We start from the raw sequence: 24,017 nt of genomic DNA, 5'->3' as shown, positions 1-24,017 counted from the left end.
GGGCGAGCTTTGTAGAACCCCCTGAAATTGTCCTCAAAATAGTGTGTGGGTTTATGTGGATTTTTTTTGGCGAGAGGACCTGTGGTTTTCATCGGGTTCTCAGAGGGATCTATGACTCAAAAAAGGTTAATGACCTGCTGCTTTAGGCATTATTTTGTCTGATGCCCTTCTTTAACAGACGAGGAAATGGATTTCTTGGACTCTATTTTCTACTTCAAGCGTTTGCTGTTTATTCTGGAACGACAACAGCACAGCCTGCGCAGTTCTCCTACGAGAAGCTTCCGCTACTGCACTAGTGCTGCGGGAACATCCCAGCGAGGCCAGACGGCAGGGTGAGGGCCAGCACTGCAGCTTTCATACAGAAATGGAGAGTCCCTAAGGAAGGGAGGGCTGGCTCTTGGCCCAAAGTCTTATGAACAATGAGTGCGCTTTATACGCATCAAGGCCATGCGAAAAGAGCAGATCCCAGAATGACACCATATAATTCAGAAAACTGACTCTTTAGACCAGATAAGTTTTGAGAAAGTACACGGTTATCTCAGATGTGTACTTTAAACCCTGGACCCAATAGCTTTTAAGCCTTTTAAAAAATAAGAATTTGGATTGATAAGAGAAGAGAGGGCTTTGTCCCAAAATAGTCATACGGGTGGGCTGCTCCTTGACCTGTTCATCTAACAGGCAAATAGCTGCTCCTTTTCCTGCTCCGTAAGGGTGTCTTATTAATATCCTGAGAGAGGGCTTCCCTGGTGGCGCAGTGGTTGAGAATCCGCCTGCCGATGCAGGGGACGTGGGTTCGTGCCCCGGTCCGGGAGGATCCCACATGCCGCGGAGCGGCTGGGCCCGTGAGCCATGGCCGCTGAGCCTGCGCTTCCGAAGCTTGTGCTCCGCAACGGGAGAGGCCACAGCAGTGAGAGGCCCGCGTACCACACACACACACAAAAAATATCCTGAGAGAAAACTGTGTGAACGCAGAAGAGAGGGTGTTTTCAAAGGACTAAATGGCAATAGTAACTACTGCCCCTCTGCATGCCTGCAGACACAAGCCCGACAGAGAGCAGGAGGAAAACTGGGGCTTTACAAGGCAAAAAAACGTCAAGGCAACTTTTTCTGTGTGAGGTGGGAGGCGGTGAGGAGGTTGTTTTTGTTAACGTAGAAGCTCTTTTACAAAGATAATTTTCTGGGATTTTCATATGAAGCATTTTGTAATCAGGGAAGAAAAGAATAGAAGCCATCTATTGATATAAAATCAAATAGTTGAATAACAATAATGTTCCATTTAAGACACAAATAGCCACTTGAAATGTTCTCTTAAGGTTATGGTTTACCCTTGAAACATACCTGGAAGCAAGAATGTGCTAAACTGAAAGAAGCATTAAAAAAAAAAAAAAAGGACTGGACTTCAGCACCTAAATGCTTTCCCTGAGAACTCCCCTCAAGAACTTTCTCACAGCTGCTGTCCTCCCTATGTGAGCCACTGTCTGGTCCTCCTAAGCATGTGTTCTTTAGGCTACGGGCCTTTCCTCAGAGCCTGGACCAGCCTGTCTCTTGTCAGTTCGGCCTGTTCCAGAAACTGGGCCTTTCCAAAATGTGCCTTTCAGCATGGAAGGGCCTTCCACAGTTGCTCTGGCTGTGGACAGAGACTCGGGGATGAAGAGGGATCTCTGTCCTTTGCATGAACAATGGATACTGGAACATGACCATACTCTTCTGGCTGTGAGGGAACCTGGCTGCAGTGGGCTGCTTTGTAAACATTTTCTGGAGCCCCTCTGTAAAAAGCATATATGTTAAATGGATGATAATTCATCAAAGAAAATATAACACATCAGCCCAAACAGGAAAAAAAAAAACAAACCAACAAGTGGTGGAGAAGAGGAAGCTCTTCCTTATAGTAGAACCCTAATGAGTAAATATAGAAGAAATGACAGAAACAGACAATCAACGTTTGGCAAACACTACAGTAATCATTGTTTCAGGCAGGAATCATCAAGGGATGTGAAAAATGAGTGGGCAAAGTATGATGAGACATAGGATATGTACATAGTCCCCAAGTATCCCCCTCCCCGCAAGATATTTATGAATTACAGAGCAAAAAATAGTGGCTTCACAGGGAGAAAGCTGGCAGACACCACTTTAGCAAGTGGTCAAGGTCAACTTCAGCAATAACAGGACAAATCCAGGTGAGATGCCTCCTGACATCACGCACTGGGCTCTGAGAAGGTACACAATGTCACCTCTGTGGTTTTCTTGCCCAAAATGCATAGCCTTGATTTAATCAAGAGGAAACGTCACAAACAGAAATTGAGGGCTTTGGACAAAATAGCTGGTCAAACACTCTTTAAAAGTGTCAAGGTCATGAAAGACAAAGAAAAGACTGAGGAATTATTCCAGCTTAACGGAGCCTAAAGAGACCTGACAACTAAATGCATGATTGGATCTTGGACCAGAGAAAGGACGTCCGTGGGAGAACGGTACCTTCCTGTTTTGATAACTGCGGTTATGTAAACTGTTAACATTTCTCTGGGCGAAGGGTATATGAGAGCTTTTTAAAACCTTTTGGTAAGTCTAAATGATTTCACAGTGAAAAGTTAAAACAAATTATACTTGAAAACATATACATTAGAGATGAGGCTTTCTTTCTCCACTTTCCAGCGCCTGACATTGTAAAGCCTCACGGGCTGACATACAGAGTGGGATACGGGCTCAGCGCCCACCTGGGAAGTAGGTGCTGGGACCTGTTTGGAACCTTGTTAGAGTCAAACTCAGGCTTCTGAGATTTATGGACACAATACATGATAACACTCAAAAGGCCGAAAAACATCCTTAACAGGTTTCCAGGGAGGGTAACAGGTGCCCCAAGTCCCTCCTTCAACCTCTAGAAGGAGCTGTGCCCTTGTGAGGCCCCAGCCCTGACCCAAGGAGCGAGAAATGCAGGAGAAGGCAGCAAAATGTTCATCACTCACTTGTCCTGGGACTCAATATACACGTAGAGATGAGGCTCAAAACACTTGGAAACAATGCCGTGAAATGGATTGTCTGGGACTTTAGGCTTCTTTGGCTGTAAAGGAAAAAAAAAAAAGAAAAGAAAAAAGAAACCCTATATTTGAGCCATCTTTGCAAACTTTCAAACAGTTTCAAAGAAAACATCCCTTCAAAGTTCACTCCCAACTTACAGATAAGAAGCACTCGGCGTAACTAGACTGAGACTGTGTCCTGTATTATAAGTCATGCCAGTTTGTGAACAATAAGCCAGCTTTGTTGGCATCATTTGCGTGCTCTGTGCGGTGAAAGATTTATTGCTACTTTGATAACACATGCGTTTTCAATTTGGAAGCTCTTCATCATCTGACTGATGTTTTCAAAATGTAAATTCTAGCTAATAACAGCACCGCAGAGCTGTGCAGTGCTTTGGAACATATAAAGTGCTTTCACAAAAGCCTCCATTTACTGCTTGTTATTATGAGCCAAGCACTTTGGTACAAAATATCTCATCTATTCCTCAAAACAATCCTCAGTATAGGAATTATTACTACTATTTTACACCTAAAGAAAGGGAGCCTCAGAGGGTGTTAGCAGCCTGCCTCAAGGCACATGGTGAAGTTTCCTGTCTCCTAAACCAGAACGCTTTCTAGTAGATCATTGCTGTCTTGCGGTGCTTCCTAAGACTGTTGAATTTCACCAACAAATATAAGAAAAAAAGAAAAGTAGGGGGTCAACACAGGGTTGCTAACCTTTTATTTTGTTACTTTCTACTCTAACCACAAGCTCCTAAAAGAAAGAGTATCGTATACCCAAACATTTTATAAGAGAAAATAGCCACATAAAGGCCGTCCTTCCCAAGAAAAGACAGTTAGTTGGTGACCTTATACCAGACAGAAAGACAAAGAGATAGACAGACACACAGGCTGCCTGTTTTGTCTTTATTTTTTTGCCTTGCACCAGCTAAAACCTGGATCAGTACTGGTCCCCAACTGAAACTGGGAAACCACTGATAAAAAGGTCATCCGGGCAGGCAAGCATTTAAAAACTATTATTTGCTACTTAAATTCCCTTTCAAAACATCTAAAAAATAAACAAGGATCTTCCTACATATTTCTTTCTGTTCCTAAAAAAAAAAAAAAGCCAATTCTATCTATTTCTGTTTGTTGGTATCTGAAAATAGATAGAGGTCCTTGGGCCTTTGCTGGGCTTGATACAAGAATACAATCTGGATATAAATTGGCACGCACAGCACACCTGTTGAATTGAATGGCTCGTATCTTTTAATAAAAAGAGGAAAAGCTAAGCCCCCTAATAACAGACAGAAATGATTACCTTCTTCTAGTAATTAAAAACAAATAAAACTTTGTAATGGTTAAAAGTATCTGTAAAAACTGGTAATGATCACCAAAAATTAAATGTCAACTGTAGATATATCCCACTTAATTTCATGTTTAACTCTCTTCCCTTTTCACCTTCTAAGAGTTCCATGTCTTTAATTTTTTTTTGCAGGATTTGAAGAAACTCTGGTCCTTCCTAAGAATAACTACAGTCTGGGCTATTTTCTCTTATCATCCAGAAGCCACTGCCAAAGTCAGGTCTTAGGCTGAGACTGTAAGAGGCTCTCAAGTTCAGGTTCACTGAGTTTAAACTGACTGGATTCAAAGTCCCACTTCATTTCACAGATGCCTTAGGAGTTTTTCCACATTTCCATTAGTTTAAAATGAGGGATCCATGATGTAGTATGATGGTTGTGAAGGTATGGTCCTTATCTATTTGTTATACATTTTCTAAGTCAGTTACCTTTTTAAAAAAATAATTCTATTCTTTTCAATAAGATGATCAGATAAATGAATAGACAAATGTGATTTAATCTGAATAACTTTTGTAAGATTAGATATCCTGATTTTAGAACTGGAAAATATGGCCACTATAGCCATATATTTTTTCATTAATTAAAATAGAATCTTCATAAATATTATAATTATTCCCTTTATTTATATTTTCTTCCCTTGACAAAAATACTCACACATCTGTAGGATAGCTTCTGGAAATTATAAATGGGAGTTTATATAATATAGAATGTTGTCATGTTTTAAATCAACATGTGTATTTTGTATTTGGCTTTATTTACCTACTAATTTATGTGTACTTTTCCAACTATTGACAATGTTTCAATTTATCACTCTTGAATCACATTATAAAATTTAAGTAAGTCTGTAAATGAGATAACAGTATTGTACGAATGTTAAGTTTTCTGATTTTGATATGTAGTAATTTAAGTGAAAATCTTTCTTAAGTGAATATATTTCCTAAAAAGGAAATACATACTCAAATACTCAGAGGCAAAGGGTGTGATACCTATAAACTTACTTGTTCTGAAAGAGAGAGAGGGAGGGAGGGAGAAAAAGAGCGAGCGAGAGAGAGAGAGAGAGAGAGAGAGAGAGAGAGAGAGGGAGGGGGGAGGAAATGGAAAAGTAAATGTAGCAAAATAGTAACAACTGGTGAACCCAAGTGAAAGATAGTTGAGAGTTCCTTGTAATATTCTTAAAACTTTCCCTAAGTTTGACATTATTAAAAAAGAAAAAAAGTTTAAAATAACAATAAAAAATGTGGCAGATAATCCCAGGTACAGTAGTGGAGCATTTTGAGAAACGGCATATCACCAACACTCCTGATGACCTGGAGGCCCACACTGTGGGGAAACACAGGCATCCACACCCAAGTGAAAACGGGGTTAGAGCCAACGTCCTGGTTTTGATAACGCACTATAGTTATGTTAGCCATCAGCACTGGGGGAAGCTGAGAGATGGGTACCCAGGACCTCTCTGTGCAACTTCTTATGAGTCTATAATTATTTCAAAATAAAAAGTGTTTTTTTTTAAGTGGTTCAGCAGAGTTAGACTCTGAATGTGAAGAAGTCTTGGGAATATCTTAACCTATTTATTTTGCTTATATTTTCCTTTTTATGTATGCACAAAAGTGATATATGATAAAAATGTATGGATAAGTCTGAAGAGCTCATTCAGTATAAAACATAGATTCTAATGATTAAGGAAAATGACTACATGATATTCCAACAAACTCATCTCGATCAGTCTCCCAGAGGCCCCGTGCTTGATGAGGCCCCACAGAACCCTCTGGATGTGGCTCAGAGAGCCGCACAACCAGACAGTGCAGGTGGCCCGACCCCCGTCCCCGCAGGGGAGTCCGCTCCGCCCAGCCTCCGCCCGCTAACTGCGCTCCTGGCAGTGAGGAGGGCCCTGTCGCCATGGCTCTCTGTCCTCTTACAGGGTTTTCAACGTGAGCTGGAAGCAAGAGGGGAACAATGGGAGGGATTGCCTGAAGTTTCCTTTTTTCTTTTTTTCCACAGGGCTGCCTCCTGCCTCTGGCTGCCTCACAGCTGTGCTCATATTTAGATGAAATGGGCTGGAATTTCGGCTCATACTGGTGTCTCCCTTTGTACCGTCCAGCTCCCCCAAGGGTTGCTTCTCAGCTTAAAGAATATACTAAGTCATTTAGCAGTAGCACTCAGGCTGGATTTTGGAGTGTGTGAATTCTGTCCAAAAGCTGCAGATGTTTAAGCTATTTCCTCCTGGAGTTTGATGGAATAATAAAAGGTTACTGTTGTCACAGTAAGGAGGTCTGCAGCTGGTCCCATTTCCTTTTATTACTATCCAGTGTAAACAGATTAAATCTAACTGCTCGGATCACCAGAAGGGTACATTTTAAAACCAGAAATTCCTTATTTCTTCTCTCTTCCTTTTATACTCTGAGTACCCTCAGTCCCTCTTCAGATGCCATTTTTTAATCATCAGGAACATGTTGGCAACTGATTGTTCAAACTAAATACCTCTTTTCAAGTTCACGCTCCCTTCTCCATAGCCTAACTGCAGCGGTGAGCAGGGAGCGACCCTCACCTCGAGGGCCACTCGTCTGCCAACTGCAGTGATGCAATGGGTTGGGTAATCCAGGACAACTACTGGGGCCTCCCCCGACCTCTGGCCGAGCTCGCCGCTAGCACACTGTGGGCTTGCCCCGAGCACCCCACCTGGCTCCTCATCTTCCTGTGCGCCCAGCTCCAGAAGGCAGTGAGTGGCTGGGAAAAGGGGGGTCCTGAGCTCCCACATCATCAACCACAAGTGGGACAGGTGCTGGGGAGGTGGTGGGAGGTCGGGATGGCAGCTGAGGAGTCATGAGTCACTGACGTGTAAGTTTTATTACTAACAAGTAACAGCCTGTGAAGCTGCGGGTGGATCATGTAGTCCAGGGGTTTTCAATAGTTTCTTTTCGAACACACCTAGAACCCCTGATCCAAAAGCAATTTTATCTGGAAGTCCATGAAAAAAGTGACTCAAAACAGAACTGCTGGGCTTCCCTGGTGGCGCAGTGGTTGAGAGTCCGCCTGCCGATGCAGGGGACATGGGTTTGTGCCCCGGTTCGGGAAGATCCCACATGCCGCGGAGCGGCTGGGCCCGTGAGTCCTGGCCGCTGAACCTGCGCATCCGGAGCCTGTGCTCCGCGATGGGAGAGGCCACAACAGTGAGAGGCCCGTGTATCACACACACACACAAAAAACAGAACTGCTGTATTTGGAGGGGCTTAGGGCCCTGGTCTCTTCCCAACTCCCCACAGTGACATCTGACAGGGCACCAAGGAAAACAGCTGGAAAACCACTGGCTCTCTTTACACATGGAGAAATGAGGGAAGTCTAGAGAGAGTAAAAACCTACCTAAGGTCATGCGGGTAGCTAATGGCAAACCAGAGTCTGGCATCTTCCCCATCACGTGACTCTGCTTTACCCCGTGTACCTGTGTTCTGTGTCCTTAGAATGAGCAGGTCTTTGTCTTTAAGACAGTAACCTCAAGCTTAAAAGATGAGTAAAACGTTCCACAAGAAAGAAAAATCATATGTTACCTGGCAAAACTGATTTTGTAGCTAATGGGGGCTATCATAATCCAGTTTAATAATATCCAGGGATGACTAGCAAAAGGGATAACTTTTCACGGCAGCATCTGAGCGTTCAGCTACACAATCCTGGACATGACAATGGCAGCCACTTGTACTGGGGAGACACGAGGGCCCTGAAAACGTCCCGGCTACACAAGGTCAGCTCAGAGGGTGCAGGTGCCGAACGCGGGTGGAGGACACACGAGAAGGCTGAGCTCCACACCCAGAGTCTTCTTTCCCGTCCCAGTCCTTTCTCCCAAAATGTGAGAGACGCATTTCTTTAGTTAGAAGAAATCTTTTGTTTTCTCCCAGCCTAGGTGATATGATGGCTTTAAATCAATCACGTCTAATCCCGTAGATCTCTGGGGTACGGCCTCAAGGTATCCCTTCAGTTTTATCCATTCACTTTTATTCACGGGATGCATTTCTACTTCCTCCACTTTTCAGGCAGACATTACCGATGTAATAGAAGGAACGCCAGAAAAGGAATTCTAGTCTCTGACTTCTAGACCTGGCTTCTGGTCTCAGCTCCTCCAGTTTCAAACTGTGTAACCCTGGGCTAGTCACTTAACCAGCAGCTCCCATATAAAATCCTATAAAAGTAAAGGCAGGCATTGCGAGGACGAAAGGGAATAAAGCGTGGAAAGGACTTTTAAACCATAAAGCACCATGAAAATGTGAGGCATCCATGTTATTATAATTATTTAACCGATGGGTCAGACACATTTGATGACGTCACTTCAGAACGGCTCCTGGCAATTCTGCTCTCTTGGCTCCTGCCAGGATTGTACACCTACCCTCCCCATGCTAGGAATGTGGGGTTAACTGCAAAGTGCGTGGCTACGGGTTTCCCAGAGCTGCTCTTCCCAGTAGGCCTCCCTTTCGGTGATGTCTGGAGCAAAAACAATACCACAATATAATCCTCTAGCAGCCAAGTGTAGAAAATTAAAAAGAAGGCTCACTAATCCAGACAGGAAAAGTCCTGATTTATTGCTCTAAGCTCTCTCACCGTAAAACGGCAGTGAAACAAAAACACCATTCTGTGGGATGAAGGGAGAGGAAATTTAGAGTTGGACAGAAAAAGCTGAAGGAAATGAAGGTGCCGGTATGCCCTGAAAAGGAACTCTCCAAATATGCCACTGGTCACCATGGTATTTCCAGGCCTCCCCACCGGCTTCCAGACTAAGGTGCTCGCCTTATGCTGAGCGGAGACCTCTCCTGGCTGATGGTGCTGCTGACTTCACCCGGGATCTTTCAGCCGCTCATGTCATCACCAGACCAGATCAGGGGACAATGGAAAGCTCAGCTGACAAGCTTGGGAGATGATGAAGGAGGCAGGGCAGAGTTCTGCTGCCCCACCACACGGGCTGATGAATGAAGCTTGGCCGTGTTGCTAAGGCCCGTGTGCCATCCTGGAGCCAAGGGGTGGGCCAGGAAGGGCTGCTCTCTCACTCTGGTTTCTAAACGCACTTTCAGATCAAGGTCTTCTATAAAGACCACCAAGGTTGTCATCTCTGAACGTAGTCAACAGCCAAGGGATCACATTTAGAGCAAGCAGACCCATTTTCCGAAACAAACATTAGGTAGGTTGCACAGGGAAACGCAAACCAGACTTACTTGCTCTACGTCTCCTTTTTCCATCGCCAGTGCCTCCATCTCTGGTGCTGGCTCATCTTCTAGGAAGGGATTGGTGGATGCAAGTGGAGACTCGAGTTTTTTCTGTTGATTAGATGTGAGAAACAGATAGGTATTTTCTGAGCGTGGTCAGTAGCTTTCCCCACTGATCTGCTTTTTCCAAGTCTCTCCAACAGCTACATCATGAAATCTGATCTAATGAGCAAAAACTGAGACAACCTGGACCACATGCTCACCTCCAGGCCTTCACACTGCTTTTTCCTCTTCCTGAAACCTTACTGCCTGCCCAACCCCAATCCCAAGCTGCCTAAAATTCTCCGTCATCCTTCGGTCTTCAAGTCAGAAGTCCCCTCTTCTGGGAAGCCTTTCTCACCTGTTAAGTCTGGGTTAGAAGTCCCAGTCACACGCTCCCATCACCCCGGTATGTCCCCTACCCAGGTATTTACTAAAATACCACAACTGCTCATTTATTTGTCTTCTCCCCACTAGCTTCTGTGACAGCAGGAATCACATCTGTCTTGTTTCTACCTCTGGTGTCTGGCATGTCATAGGTCTTCATAAATATGAATGAGTCAAAATGCCAGATGGGTTTGAATTCAAGAACAAACTATAGGACTTCCCTGGTGGTACAGTGGTTAAGAATCTGCCTGCCGGACATGGGTTCGAGCCCTGGTCCGGGAAGGTCCCACATGCCGCGGAGCAAATAAGCCCGTGTGCCACAACTACTGAGCCTGCGCTCTAGAGCCCGCGAGCCACAACTACCGAAGCCCTCGTGCCTAGAGCCCATGCTCCACAACAAGAGAAGCCACCGCAATGAGAAGAGTGCGCACCGCAACGAAGAGTAGCCCCCGCTCGCTGCAACTAGAGAAAACCCGTGCGCAGCCACAAAGACCCAACACAGACAAAAATAAAAAAAAAAAAAAATTTTTAAAGAAACTATAGAGCTAATCTTTTGTGTTCTAGATTACAGAGAGAAGTCCCTTTCCAAATAAGTCTCATTACAACAACCACAGTAAAATCTTGAGAAAAATTAATCCCCAGCTCCTGAATGCGACCATTCTTTCAAAAGATATCGAGTGGGACCTTGGGCTAGCAGGAAAGCTGGAGGCAGGAGATGTGGGTTTTTAGCTCCAATGCTGCTGCGCTGGCCAAACCGTCTAGCTTCTCTGAGCCCCCGCGGCCCGGTCTGCTGAATGAGGAGGATAGAGTTACAGGACTACTTGAGTGATTAAATGTGATAAAGCATGTGAAACCCTAGGAGAAGCACATGATACATATTACCGATGATGAGTCCAATGTGACAACAGAATCGAGGCAGATCTTTGGAATTTTTTACAAATTCTACCTCAGGATGTTATTTATGCCAGGGAGCTGGGCGTTCTAGCAGAAAGGGAACTAAGTGGACGAGCAGGATAAAAGGGACTGGCTGGTGCTGGGGAAGAGGGGAAGGGGAAAGGAATGACTCTCTGGAGACAAGAAGCTGGGTGGAGAGGAGTTTTTAAAAGTACTTATGACATTTGAGCATATATCAGTGGAGCAGCTTGAACTAATCCCTACGCCAAGAGGGAAGGCAGATGGACCACAGTGTGTGAATGACTTTGTCAAGTGCCAGGACATCAGCTGAAGATATTACCAAAAAAGAAAGAAAGAAAGAAAGAAAGAAAGAAAGAAAGAAAGAAAGAAAGAAAAAAAGAACCAACCAAACAACCCAGAAAAATGAAAACTTAAACACAAAAACAAAAACCACACCTGTGTCTGGTTTAGGCTTTAAGACAATTCCACTTACATTCATGTCAACTACTTAATTCTTGGCCAAAACACTTGGATGCTATTATGTAGCTAGACAGAGCCTTGGTGTATGAAGAAAGCCCTGTGATTAATGTATTAGCTCAAGGTAATCAGTAGTAGGACAATGATTTTTGTGGTATCCTCTGGAGAAACAATATGGTCTAAGAACCCAGCAAACATTTCAAATGTATACACTCCGAACTTTGGCTTCTTTGCCTGATATGGAAAAAAAATCCTTATAAATGTAAAGCAATTTACATTCATTTCCAAAATTAGGATAGTTTTAGAAGTGTTTCTTTGAAAGCCATATTTCTAAGTTTTAGTTGTCTCTGTGAGGGTTGCTGGTATTTTAGGGTGAGGGTGAGAAAGGAAATCTAAGCTTCAACAACAAGTTAAATTAGTTAATAGCACTGGATTCCTGATCCCACTGGCTCAAACAGTGGGTTTGGGGATCATACTGATAAGCTGAATCTCTATGATTCTGAGTCTTTCAGTCCTTTGGAGGTGTAAAGAGCAAGCCAGCAACTGAAGTGAAAAGCTTTGTTCAAAATCATTCAGCCACAGAAACAGGATATGGATTTTTGAACCAAACGTTCCTCATCTATCGCTAGGTCTACCAGGGTTGATAATAACGTCTCACAATTATATACAGATGGGCCTCATTTTAAAAACAATGTGTTACTGGAAATATGACAAAAAGGGGACATTGGTGAAGTGGACTGAGGGTGTTCCTGGGCTCCATGCTCACCGGTGGGGTATCCAACGGGTGGACATAAGTCATAAGAAGCAAACATAAAAGGCAACACTGAAAAAGCAGAGCAACGTTTCAGACAGTATAATGTGGGCTACTTGTTGGTGTCACCGGGTCAGGAGAGTCCCAAAAGGAAAGGTGTCTTTCCTATTCCCCCAGTCTCTCTCTAGTCGCGTACGGATGAGATTACCAGGGAGTCAGGGGCACTCAGGAACTTCTCGTTCATTTCAGGCACACACATTCCAACCAGGGACCAAGCTGATACCAGAAAAGGGATTCAGTCCTCCATTCACCCATTCGACAAAGGGATGTGCTGGGCACGACGGGGAAAGCAGGGAGCAAGGTAGACCACCCTCTGCCCTCAGGGAGCTTACAGTCAGGTGGAAGAGACAGGCTCTAACCAAATAATCACACAAGCATATGTGATTATTTGCAGGGAAAGCAAAGGTGATGAAAGGATGCAACAGAGGGTCACAGACAACTTCCCTGAGGAAACGACGTCTGAGCCAGAACTGAAGGATGCTCCACAGTTCAGTGTGGGAGGGGCATGGCATGGCCGGGGCTTTCTAGGCAAAGGGACCAGCACATGACGCCATCCATTCCGTAGTCATGTGCTGAGCACCTGCTCAGCTCCAGGCACACTCTTAGGCACCGGAGATGCAGCACTGAGCAAGATAAAGAAGGGAGGCACTGCGATGAAAATACAACGTAGGAACTGGGCTGGGCTGTGGGTGAGGCTGGGGAACTGCTTCTTCATATGGTGATCCGAGAGGGCCCCTGTGAGGAGTGGATTTTTGAGCAGAGACTTGAATGAGGAGAAGGAGCCAGTTGGGCAAAGATCTGGAGAAGAGCATTCTCACCAGGGGGATCCCATGCAAAGGCTGGAATGAAAGGAGGACGGGGTGAGGGGGCGGGGCAGCCAGGACCCAATCACACAGCCTGTCATGGGCCGTGGGAAAGGTTAGGTTTTCTTCTCAAGGCAACTGGGCAGTCACTGGGGTTTTTTGTTGTTGTTGTTGTTGTTTTGCGGTACGCGGGCCTCTCACTGTTGTGGCCTCTCCCGTTGCGGAGCACAGGCTCTGGACACGCAGGCTCAGCGGCCATGGCTCACGGGCCCAGTCGCTCGGCGGCATGTGGGATCTTCCCGGACCGGGGCACGAACCCGTGTCCCCTGCATCGGCAGGCGGACTCTCAACCACTGCGCCACCAGGGAAGCCCCACTGGGGGTTTTAAACAGGGCAGCGGTAGGATCCAGTTTTAGAGTCTGAAGAGGTTGCTGCAGCGTGCCAGGTGGGGCTAATGTGGGAGTGGGCTAAGCTAGAGTTGTGGAGATGGAAAAAAGTGGCCAGACGTGGGGCATCTTTAGGAGAGAGAGTCAAGAGGACTTGGTGAGAGGGTGGATGTGAGGAGGAAGCAAAGAAAGGGATCGAGAGTCGTGCGCTTTCTGGCCCGAGCAACTGTGGGGCTGGCGCAACCACCGACTGAGGGACGGGGCTGGGTTCGCGCCCAGGCTCTACCACTTGGGTACGTGGCTTAACTTCTCCACGCTTCAGTCCTTCTAGCTGCAACGTGAAGGGATATCAACACCCGCTGCACGGAGCTGTCGTGAGAATTAATGAGGTAACGCACGCAAAGCATGACTATGTCTATAGAGCAGCTTCACACAACGGTCGGCTCGTAGGGGAAGCTCAGCACATGGGGGCTGTCGTTAGTGTTTAATCGGGGTGGGCAAGTCACGAAGGCAGAACCGTGGCTGTGCCTCTCTCAGTGAAGCAACTCTCTGGAGGGAAAGAGCGGGGAGCACAGGACTTCGAAGACTCACAAAAAGAATTCTTTTTAATCACAAGTGAGATCCTGTCCCTACTATACCGTCTCTTTGGGAGCCCTCCAGGAAATGAAAGCAATGCACCCATCAAATTACAAGGCTTCACCCTTCTCCCCTAGTCTCCAGTGAAGCCCGCAAAGTAACGCCTGTACCACCATCCTATTGGCAAATATTATATTATAAAACCCTGAGGGGTGGACATAGACTCCTGCTATTTAGGGGGCCATGTTACTGCTCAGATTGATTTGCTGTGATAAAAGAACAAGTCTTTGCAGGGAGCCATCACCGGCACAACTCAGCCTTCTGTGCAAGGGCCCCTCGGGCGGAGCCAACCAGACCGTGCTTCTCATTCCTGCTCTGCGGCTGTCAGAGCCCACAGAGAATTACAAGGTTAGGCTTAGATTTGACAGAACTCATGACATATTCCATGAGCTCTGGGGCTGCTAAGAGAAACCGAAAATTTGCCGAGGGATGAACGACTTTCCAGTTTTAAAAGGATTCATTCTTTTTGCTGTGATGACAGTTGATTTCAAGTCCATACAGGAAGGAACAATTCTTCATTCGGCAAGTTAATTCCTACTAATTAAACCGCATGGGACTCCCCACACCCACCTTCAGAACCACAAGGGCCACGGGCCAGCCAAGCTGTCAAATTTACTGTTGGGAAGAGATGGTCAGGCTTTGGTCAGTAGTACATCCATATCTGGGTCTGCCTGCACACATGCCTTTCCGAGGCCTCAGCTGGACACTTCAAATTATCAAAGAAGGAATTCTGAAATTTAAGATGAATCTATTTCCTTTCTCTGGAGGAGAGAGCTTTCATTATGAGGTGAAAGTTCCACAATGTCTGCATTTCTCATTCCATAAACACTTTGCTCCAGCCCAGTTCCTGATTTGTTCTTAAAGAGATGGCTTGGAGGCTTCAGTTGATAGGACGGTAAGTCCAGGACTATTCGCACCTGGTTTAACGTCACTGGAACCCCTCTTTTGCTCTTGGTACTACCATGTTCATATCTTACGTTGTGACAGTTATGCATAGGTTTCTTTCTCCTAATAGAACATAAGCACCTGTCTGATTCAATTTTTCATCTTTTCCCAAGGCCCTGCACCAAGACGGAGCTTGAAAAACACTTGTGGATAAATGCCGATCACATGAGAAGCACTAAATAAAGTCCTCTTCAGACACATGGGCAACACTGTCTGTTTTTTGTAAAACAAACAAAAAAACCCGGGGTGTGTGTGTGTGCATGTGTGCACGTGTATGCTTGGAAGAGTCTCAAATTATACCCCAAGTTGTTAAACAGTGCACATCTCTGGGGAGAGGGATTTAGAGTAACTGAGAAAGAAGAGATTGTTCTTTTAAAATTTATTTGAGCTTTAACAAGCATGTATTACTCTCTCCCTGTCTCTTTTTTTGGTAAACAAATTACATGAAACGTGAAGATGATTTATAACTAAACTCAGACAATATTTTCTAAAACCCTTGGTATTTTAAAATTGTGATATAATTAACATAAAATTCACCATTTTAAGGTGATTTTCACTTCAGTGCTTTCATAGAGGCTGAATATAATGTTTAACCTTAAATCTAACCGTCGAGTCCCTAATAATGCATGTGGGCATAGTTAACTCATACCCAGACATTTGCTTTTAATTTCAAGGCATTTTAATTTACAGACTTTTTTTTTTTTTTTTTTTTTTTTGGCCGTGCAGCGCAGCATGTGGGATCTTAGTTCCCCAACCAGGGATCAAACCCATGCTCCCTGCACTGGAAGCGTGGAGCCCGAACCACTGGACTGCCAGGAAAGTCCCTTAATTTACAGACTATTTTTTTTTAAAAAAATATTTTTATTTATTATTATTATTTTTTTTTTTGTGGTACGCGGGCCTCTCACTGCTGTGGCCTCTCCCATTGCGGAGCAGAGTCTCCGGACGCGCAGGCCCAGCGGCCATGGCTCACAGGCCCAGCCGCTCTGCAGCATGTGGGATCTTCCCGGACTGGGGCACGAACCCGTGTCCCCTGCATCGGCAGGCGGACTCTCAACCACTGCGCCACCAGGGAAGCCCTACAGACCATTTAAAATCCCTCCTAAAGGGTCAGGAGTTTAGGCAATTAGCTAGAAGGCTTGGCAGCTCCCCTCCTCCAGTAACAGTTACAGCACAGGGTGTTATAAGCTTGTTGGGGCTGGAACAGTAAAAAACAAAACAAGCCCTGTCCTTAAGGCTATTTCAGTCTAGATTTCTCACAGATGTCAAATCGCATGTGTCAAAAAAAGAGCAGGGCTTCCCTGGTGGTGCAGTGGTTGCAAGTCCGCCTGCCAATGCAGGGGACACGGGTTCGTGCCCCAGTCTGGGAAGATCCCACATGCCGCGGAGCGGCTAGGCCCGTGAGCCATGGCCCGTGGGCCATGGCCGCTGAGCCTGCGCGTCTGGAGCCTGTGCTCCGCAACGGGAGAGGCCACAACAGTGAGAGGCCCGCGTACCGCAAAAAAAAAAAAAAAAGAGCAAAAGATGATGCATCACATGGGTCAGTTAGGAAGGGCCTATCCCCTCTCAAGCTCACCCTCATTGTTTGACTGTCAATCAGTCACCAAGGGGCTTAAAGGGACCTGAGTGATAAAGTGAAGAGGGGAAAGGGCACAGGCCTGGGAGGGTCTCTGGTCAACTTGGCTCCTTGGCTGACTTCTTATCTGCTCTATAATCTTCCAAGGAATTTGCTAACTTTCTATGAAATTTGGCATATGTTAAAGGGTATTATGATATACTCTGGTTCATTTTGTAGTTCTGATACCCTGAAACAAAATGGTGACCACAAAAGATTTTCCAAAAAGTATATCCTGGGACCAAGGCACGACGGGGAGGAGACAAGGGGCAGCCAGTCTTCAGGCGGGGTATCCAGCAGCTGGCGTGGCCATCAGGCCAGGTGGCCCTCCTGGCCCAGGCCAGGCCAGCCTCTTCCCAACACCGTCTGTTGGGAGCATGGTCAGTGGTCATGTCTAAACCCATCGGGGTCCCTGATGCTGAGGCTTACAGGCTACTGATGAAGGTGTGGCCCCAACTGCCCACAGCAAGGTGCTGGCAGGACCAGGGTCGGAGTGAACATCACCGACAGCGAGAAGCACGGCGTTCACATCTCCCCACAGCAGGGCTGCAGTGAACCAATCCTCCAAGACCTGGCCTGCCTTGTGGAAGAGGCCAGAGGGGTTCTGTTGCCTTTCTAGAAACTACTCTTTAAGGGAAAATCCTCACAGGTTATGGAGCCGCCGTGGTCAGGACTTGGAAAATGCAGAATGATCACCGGGTCACGATAACTGTGACAAAGAACAGTCTGGGGGAAGAGCTGACTTAAAGACGTTGAGTGACTTGGAGAAGTCTGTGCAGAAGACAGCTGACCAACTGGAGGGATGAATGAAAAGCTCCTGGCTCAGCAGGATTTCCTGGCCAAGGATCTGTAACCTGAAACTCTCTGCAAACTTTATAGGAGAGGCAAGCAACAGCTGAGCAACTGGAGGACATCTCTGTAAATCGATTATGCCAGAAAATTTCAAAACCAGAAGTCCAAAAAGGAAGGGATTGGTGGGAAAGGTTCAGGGGCTCCTAGCGACCATGAGTGGCACCGCAGAGTGCGGCACCCCCAGGAGATGGAAGGCTGCAGCCCAGGAGCATGGCCCTGGCAGCAGGTGAGAGTGGAGGGGCTGGGCTGCCCCAAAGAACAGGTGCCTCCAGCCCTCTCCTCCCTCAGACAGAAGTTGGTTAACAGCTGACCAACTGCTGCTTTGACATTCCTATACCAGTTTTCCACAGAAAAAGCACTGTCTTTGCAAACTTACATTCAGCTCCTGCCTGTTTTTCATGGTCTCTACGTGGTTACCCTGCACACTAGCCTCACCTGGTGTACAGGGGGCCTTCCCAGCCCACATTACTCTAGCTCTTTTGACCTTTGGGGCATTTCCTAGCACAGGTGAGACCTGACGTGTCCCAGGACAGCCCCGAGTTTACAAGGTCTCCTGGTCATCAGGTACCACAGGGCCGGCCATTCGTTCCCCTGAGACATTAGAGCTCCCGAAATGTCAAACCAAAATCACTAGGAAGAAGGGCCCAGCCAGGGGAAGGGAGGAATGGCTCAACACAGGTGTTTAGGACCGCTGTTCTTCACGCACTCTTCACGGGACACTTCCTGAACAGTGAGCCGGACTACTGGCTCCCGGAGCCCAACCCCGTGCACTACCTACCCTGCCCGGCGGGGAGCCGTGTGACGCAGGCGGCACAGCCAGCTGGGGCCTGTGCTCAACGCTCAAACCGCCTGGTCCCCAGGCAGATCCCTGGGGGGCTGAACCAGAGCCACACGAGTCTCTGCTGGAAACCAGGCCCAAAGCACAGCGCGGGCAGGGAGGAGGGGAGCACCGGCGTGAGGACGTCAGGTGGGCGCTGAAGTCAACCAAACGCTTCTCAGGAGAGACACAAGCTTCTTTCCATAGCATCTGTGTGACCTGCTGCCTTTGGGGATTTGCATTTTCTTTAAGGGCACTTTCATTTGTCTCATGTGCTATTTTTTTTTCCTTGTTAGTAAGAAGAAATCAATTTTGAACATGAGTTAACAAGCAGAGGAGCGTCCATATATCTGTATATATACATAGTTTGATTTGTTAAGTACGGAAAGAGTGCTTTGTGGTTCCCCGCATTTTACTTTAATGAGGTCACGCGTGGCCCTGAGTAGACAGGGTTTTATGGTCTTGCCTTAAAACTAAGCGCTGCCATCACCACGCTTCAGACCACTGCCCTGAGGGACCAGCTCCTTACGTGCCTACTCTGGGGAAGGCCTTGGGGGGCGGCAAAGAGGGGGTTCCAGTGAGGTCCCAGGATTTTATGACTGGCAGGGTGGGGGCCGGAGAAACTAGTAGAGGTGACGGGTGAGCAACAGAAAGGCACTCTAGGCCCAATCTCTGCCTTGCCCCTGCTTCAAGCACAATAGCTCAGAGTTTTCTATATGTGCCTATTAGCTGTGTGACCTCAAGTAAGTTTCAAATGCGTATTTCCTACAGTTGATGAAGCAAAGTGATGGACTGCAGACAAACGCACCTGGCATAGTGTGAGATACACAGTGGAGGTTCCCAAACTGTGAGCTCTTATTCTGTGTGGATCCCACATTACAGTTTGTTAGAAGGAAGAGATTAGACTCACAGACATTGAAAATAAACTTATGGTTACTAAAGGTGAAAGAGAGGGAGAGGGATAAATTAGGAATACAGGATTAACAGATACACACTACTATATATAAAATAAACAAGGACCTACTGTATAGCACAGAAAGCTATATTCAGTATCTTGTAATAAGCTATAATGGAAAAGAATCTGAAAAAGAATACGTATTTGTATAAATGAATCACTTTGCTGCACATTTGAAGCTAACACAACACTGTAAATCAATTATACTTCAATTAAAAAAGGAATGAGGGCTTCCCTGGTGGTGCAGTGGTTGAGAATCTGCCTGCCAATGCAGGGGACATGGGTTCGAGCCCTGGTCTGGGAGGATCCCACATGCCGTGGAGCAACTAGGCCCGTGAGCCACAACTACTGAGCCTGAGCATCTGGAGGCCATGCTCCACAACAAGAGAGGCCATGATAGTGAGAGGCCTGCGCACCGCAATGAAGAGTGGCCCCCGCTCGCCGCAACTAGAGAAAGCCCTCGCACAGAAACAGAGACCTAACACAGCCAAAAATAAATAAATAAATAAATAAATTTATTTTTTAAAAAAGGAATGAGGAGGAGGGGGGGAGGGGGAGGAGGAGGGGGAGGGGGAGGGGAGGGGAGGGGAGGGGTGGGGGAGGGGAGGGGGAGGGGGAGGGGAGGGGAGGGGAGGAGGAGGGGGAGGGGAGGGGGACGGGGAGGGGAGGGGGAGAAAGTTTGGAAGTCACTGTTTGGGCCATCTCCCTCATTTAAAAAAATTGAAAAATAACGTTGTTAGACTATGTAAAAGCAAAGTTTAAAAAGTATGTAAATGCATTTATATAAGAAAAATTCAAACACATTACCAGAATAAAATGAAAAAAAAATTCTTTGCTTCTTTACCTAGTCTCACTCCAATTTCCTTTCCCCAGAGACATCCATCCACTGTTATCATTTCCAGACCTTTTTCTTACCTATTTACATATATAAACATGCTTCTCACACAAATGGAATTATACCATATATACTGGGCTGCAGCTTACATTTTGCACCTAATATATGTGAGAGGTTTTCTTTCTATGACAGCACATCTAGATCTATCCCCCATTCTACCACTTTCAAACTGCTATACCTATTCCACAGCATGAATTTACCATATTTTATTTAATCATTCTTCAGTGATGAACACTGTAGAAATCGCCAACGTTTTCTGCTTTTAAGGCTGCAGTTCACCTCTTTCTTGGTACATTTCCTCTAAACATATCCTAATTGTAATAAAACTCAAGAGTTGATAATGTAATAAGGTATTTGTGACTGAATAAGTAAGGCCTCTATGACTCACAGAATTACTAGTCTTTAAAATGGGGCCTATCCTTAGACAAAATGATGACAGGACATTCTAGAAACATGAAGTACTGCATAATAGACAAACAATAAATCCATACAGAGTATTCTGTATGACTATTTGCACAAATTCAGCAAAATCCCTGGGATGGGGGATTAAGCACTTGAGCCAACGGATGGAACCACCACAGTGTGAAAGACTGAAGTGAAGCCCACCCACCCAGGCCACTGATTTCCTGGTCCAGTCTCCCTTAGGACTGTCTTACCAGAGTTCCATCTGTCAGGGTACACCCGGAGAAGCGTTTTGCAAGAAACCCCTCAAAGTTAGTCGTTCTCTGAATAGCAAAGAGAAGCAATTTCACTTCAATTTCCTTAGCTCTGGTACGCATGATCTTGGCCAGTTCTGTCCTTCAAATAAAAGATATAAGAATGTTGTCAAACAAACTGATCATTCAAGATAAGACAAAGTAAGTGGCTTTAGCATATATTATAAAAAAAAAAGTATGTCGTCATTTCAAAACCTGACATCTATCATTAACTAAGTTTAATGCTCAGGGAATAGAAATACATATTCTAAATAACAATTTTAAGATGAAATTATCCACTAGTCAAAAAAAATAACTCAAGGATTATGGACATCCATTTGTTTACATGGGTACTACAATTTTTATCTTTAAACTTTTCAATAATTTGTTGATAAGATATATGAAGCATTTACTCAGTATTTTATAAAGATGCATATATTCTATATAATTTCACAAGTCATTAAGTACTGAATTACAAAGCCCTCCCTCTTCCAGAGAGCTCAATAATCACCTCTTCCACCAGACAGCAGAAGCCCTGGAAAGAGACGTGAGAGACAGGAATCCCCATGTGAAAAGTGACATGTACATGTCTGGGTGGTTCCTGCATGTGAAGCTTACGTGACATTCAAGTGTCCCGTCTCGGAATGTTAAGTGGTAAGGGAGCAGTAACGCAAGAGTTCTTAGTAAGTACTGAGCTATGGGTCATCTTTCCTCATAAATAAATGACAAAAACCAAATAAAGAGTCTCTGAATTTATTTGAGAATTATGTATCTGTAGGATTTTAGGCAAAATTCAAATAATGAAAGCTTGGCAGCAACACTGCCATGAGCTGACACAATAGCGGCAGATGTGTTGGCTTTTGGGTACTCCCAGTCTCCTGCGGACTTCATTTTTCACAGAAAATGAATTTTGCAAGTCACTGAACTGGAGGCTAAAGCACCACAACTACCGAGCCTGCGCTCTAGAGCCTGCATGCTGCAACTACTGAAGCCCATGTGCCTAGAGCCCGTGCTCCGCAACAAGAGAAGACACTGCAATGAGAAGCCTATGCACCACAATGAACAGAAGCCACCGCTCGACCCAACCAAAGAAAGCCCACATGCAGCAATGAAGACCCAATGCAGCCATAAATAAATAGATAAATAAATTTATTTTTTAAAAAAAGAAAAGCAGAACAATGATGGAGGTATTCTCACTGCACATTGATATAGGTGATACAGACACATGGGAAAATGTGGGGCAATGAACCACTACAGGGAAATCTGGTTGATGAGCTTTTAGTTGATTAAGAAGGCAGGCTGTTCAAGGCAAGGGCGAGGCTATAGGAAAGTCCTAGAGCAAAGATAAGAGCAGACATAGCTGCTGTGTTGGGTATATTTTACTCTTAAGGCAAAACAAACACAAAAACAAGTGCTCTGGCTACAGTCTACTGGCCCAGGGCTTCTCATGTAACCTTTTCCATGTCTCCTTATCAAGTGTTTACCTTGCCTTCACATAAGGCTCTCTCCTCTAGGGTTGGAACTCTAAAGTTGGAGAAGGTGGGATATAGCTACAGCTGGAGTTTGGGACTTGGTTTTGGGTACATAAAATCTGACTTTCAAAAGGAAAGGAGTCGTCTGAGGGGAGTCCAGCACAGGTGAAGACATTCTCATTAAAATGATGACTTTCAAACAAACAAACCAAAAAAGGTGGGAGTGGTACCAAATCCACAAGACAACACAGAGCCTGTAGAGACCGGGGGATTGGTTTCAATCAACTGGTTTCAACTGATTTCAGTCAACACCAAAACCAGTAGAGAGTTGGCATCTACCTTGTGATGTGGCAAAATTCTACTGCAATCCTCTCCGCCATGTACCACTCACGCGGGAACATCCGGCCATATTTCTCCTCGTAGTCCACAAGCTGGCGCTTGATCCAGGCATAGCGCCGGTCAATTTTGTCCAGCCAGGCAACCTTGGGGAGGCAGGGAACAAAATCCACCCCAGTGCTTAGAAGTAGTATTTACAGTTCAAGGAAATAAGCAAAAACATAGAACCAAGAAAAACAAAACCTATTTCTCACGGTTTCAGAGTCTAGGCTACCTTTTTTTTTACTTGATCCAGAGGTTCTTAACCTGGGGTCTATGATTGGGCTTCAGGGTTCTACAAACTTCCTGAAACTGTATGCAAAGTTTTATGCATAGGTGCATTTTTGGGGAGAAGATCTGTAGCTCTCATTAATTTCTCCAAAGGGTCAGTGACCCCAAAATGGTTAAGAATTGCTGAACTGTACAGTCAGCCCCTAGGATTCATGGTCCAACAATCAACATTTTAAGACAGTAACACTAATAAAATATAAATCACAGACTTGAGAGCAATCAATTTTCAATAAAATTCAAACATAACAGGGCTTCCCTGGTGGCGCAGTGGTTAAGAATCTGCCTGCCAATGCAGGGGACACGGGTTCAATCCCTGGTCTGGGAAGATCCCACATGCCGCGGAGCAACTAAGCCCATGCGCCACAAGTACTAAGCCTGCACTCTAGAGCCTGTGTGCCACAACTACTGAGCCTGCAAGCCACAACTACTGAAGCCCAAGTGCCTAGAGCCCGTGCTCCGCAACAAGAGAAGCCACCGCAATAAGCCTGCGCACTGCAACGAAGAGTAGCCCCCGATAGCCACAACTAGGGAAAGCCCACGTGCAACAACAAAGACCCAATGCAGCCAAAAATAAAATAAATAAAATAAATTTTAAAATAAATTAATAAATTCAAATGTAACATCTGATCTCCTTTGGTCAATACTTACATCTTGGTTTTCTTGAAAAAGTACTAGATACTCTGACAGATGCTGTTTAATAAACTTTTTGATGATTTCCTGTTTGATTCTGGGGTCCAAAATATTAGCAACCAGACAAGCATCTCGTAGGACATTGCTGGGTCCTCCTGGCCTCTGGTAAAACAAACAACACACACCAGTTCAAAAGCCAGAAATGACCTTTAAATCTTATGGCCTCTGACAGCTGCTGCTTCTTGTTCTACTCATGATGTTATTATTACTTCCACTCCCCTGACACTCATTCTTGTGCTGTGGATGGATATTTTAGTTACTTGTTCCTTGATGAAAGAATCATTAAGCTAGTGTGTAGTAGCCAATATAAAAGCTACTCCATGAATCAGCAATGAGACATTTTAGAAACAGGGCCAGCAATGATGGTAGAAACTTTTGCTATCTGAACTGAAGTCACCTTGCTGAAGAGCCCTAAAAATCAGGATGATACCAGTCTCACTCCACACAT

The 24,017-nt window shown here is 45.4% G+C and overlaps 1 protein-coding gene across 2 annotated transcripts in view; it reads right to left on the bottom strand.

Annotated features, from left to right (window-relative positions):
- The window catches only part of VPS53 (VPS53 subunit of GARP complex), a 127,174-nt gene that overhangs the window by 52,993 nt on the left and 50,164 nt on the right, over positions 1-24,017 (bottom strand). For both annotated transcript variants that reach the window (XM_081218221.1, XM_081218222.1), the window contains 5 exons: positions 23,528-23,671; positions 22,553-22,695; positions 20,703-20,844; positions 9,544-9,645; positions 2,961-3,055 (listed from right to left, as the gene is read on the bottom strand). In XM_081218221.1, coding sequence (XP_081074347.1) covers positions 2,961-3,055; positions 9,544-9,645; positions 20,703-20,844; positions 22,553-22,695; positions 23,528-23,671 — 626 coding nt within the window. The remainder of the gene's footprint in view (positions 1-2,960; positions 3,056-9,543; positions 9,646-20,702; positions 20,845-22,552; positions 22,696-23,527; positions 23,672-24,017) is intronic.

Source organism: Mesoplodon bidens, assembly GCF_964165515.1.
Source record: "Mesoplodon bidens genome assembly, chromosome: 19".
Classification (NCBI taxonomy): Eukaryota; Metazoa; Chordata; class Mammalia; order Artiodactyla; family Ziphiidae; genus Mesoplodon; species Mesoplodon bidens.
Note: the sequence above shows the minus strand (reverse complement) of the source record. Positions and strands in the feature narration are given on the sequence as shown.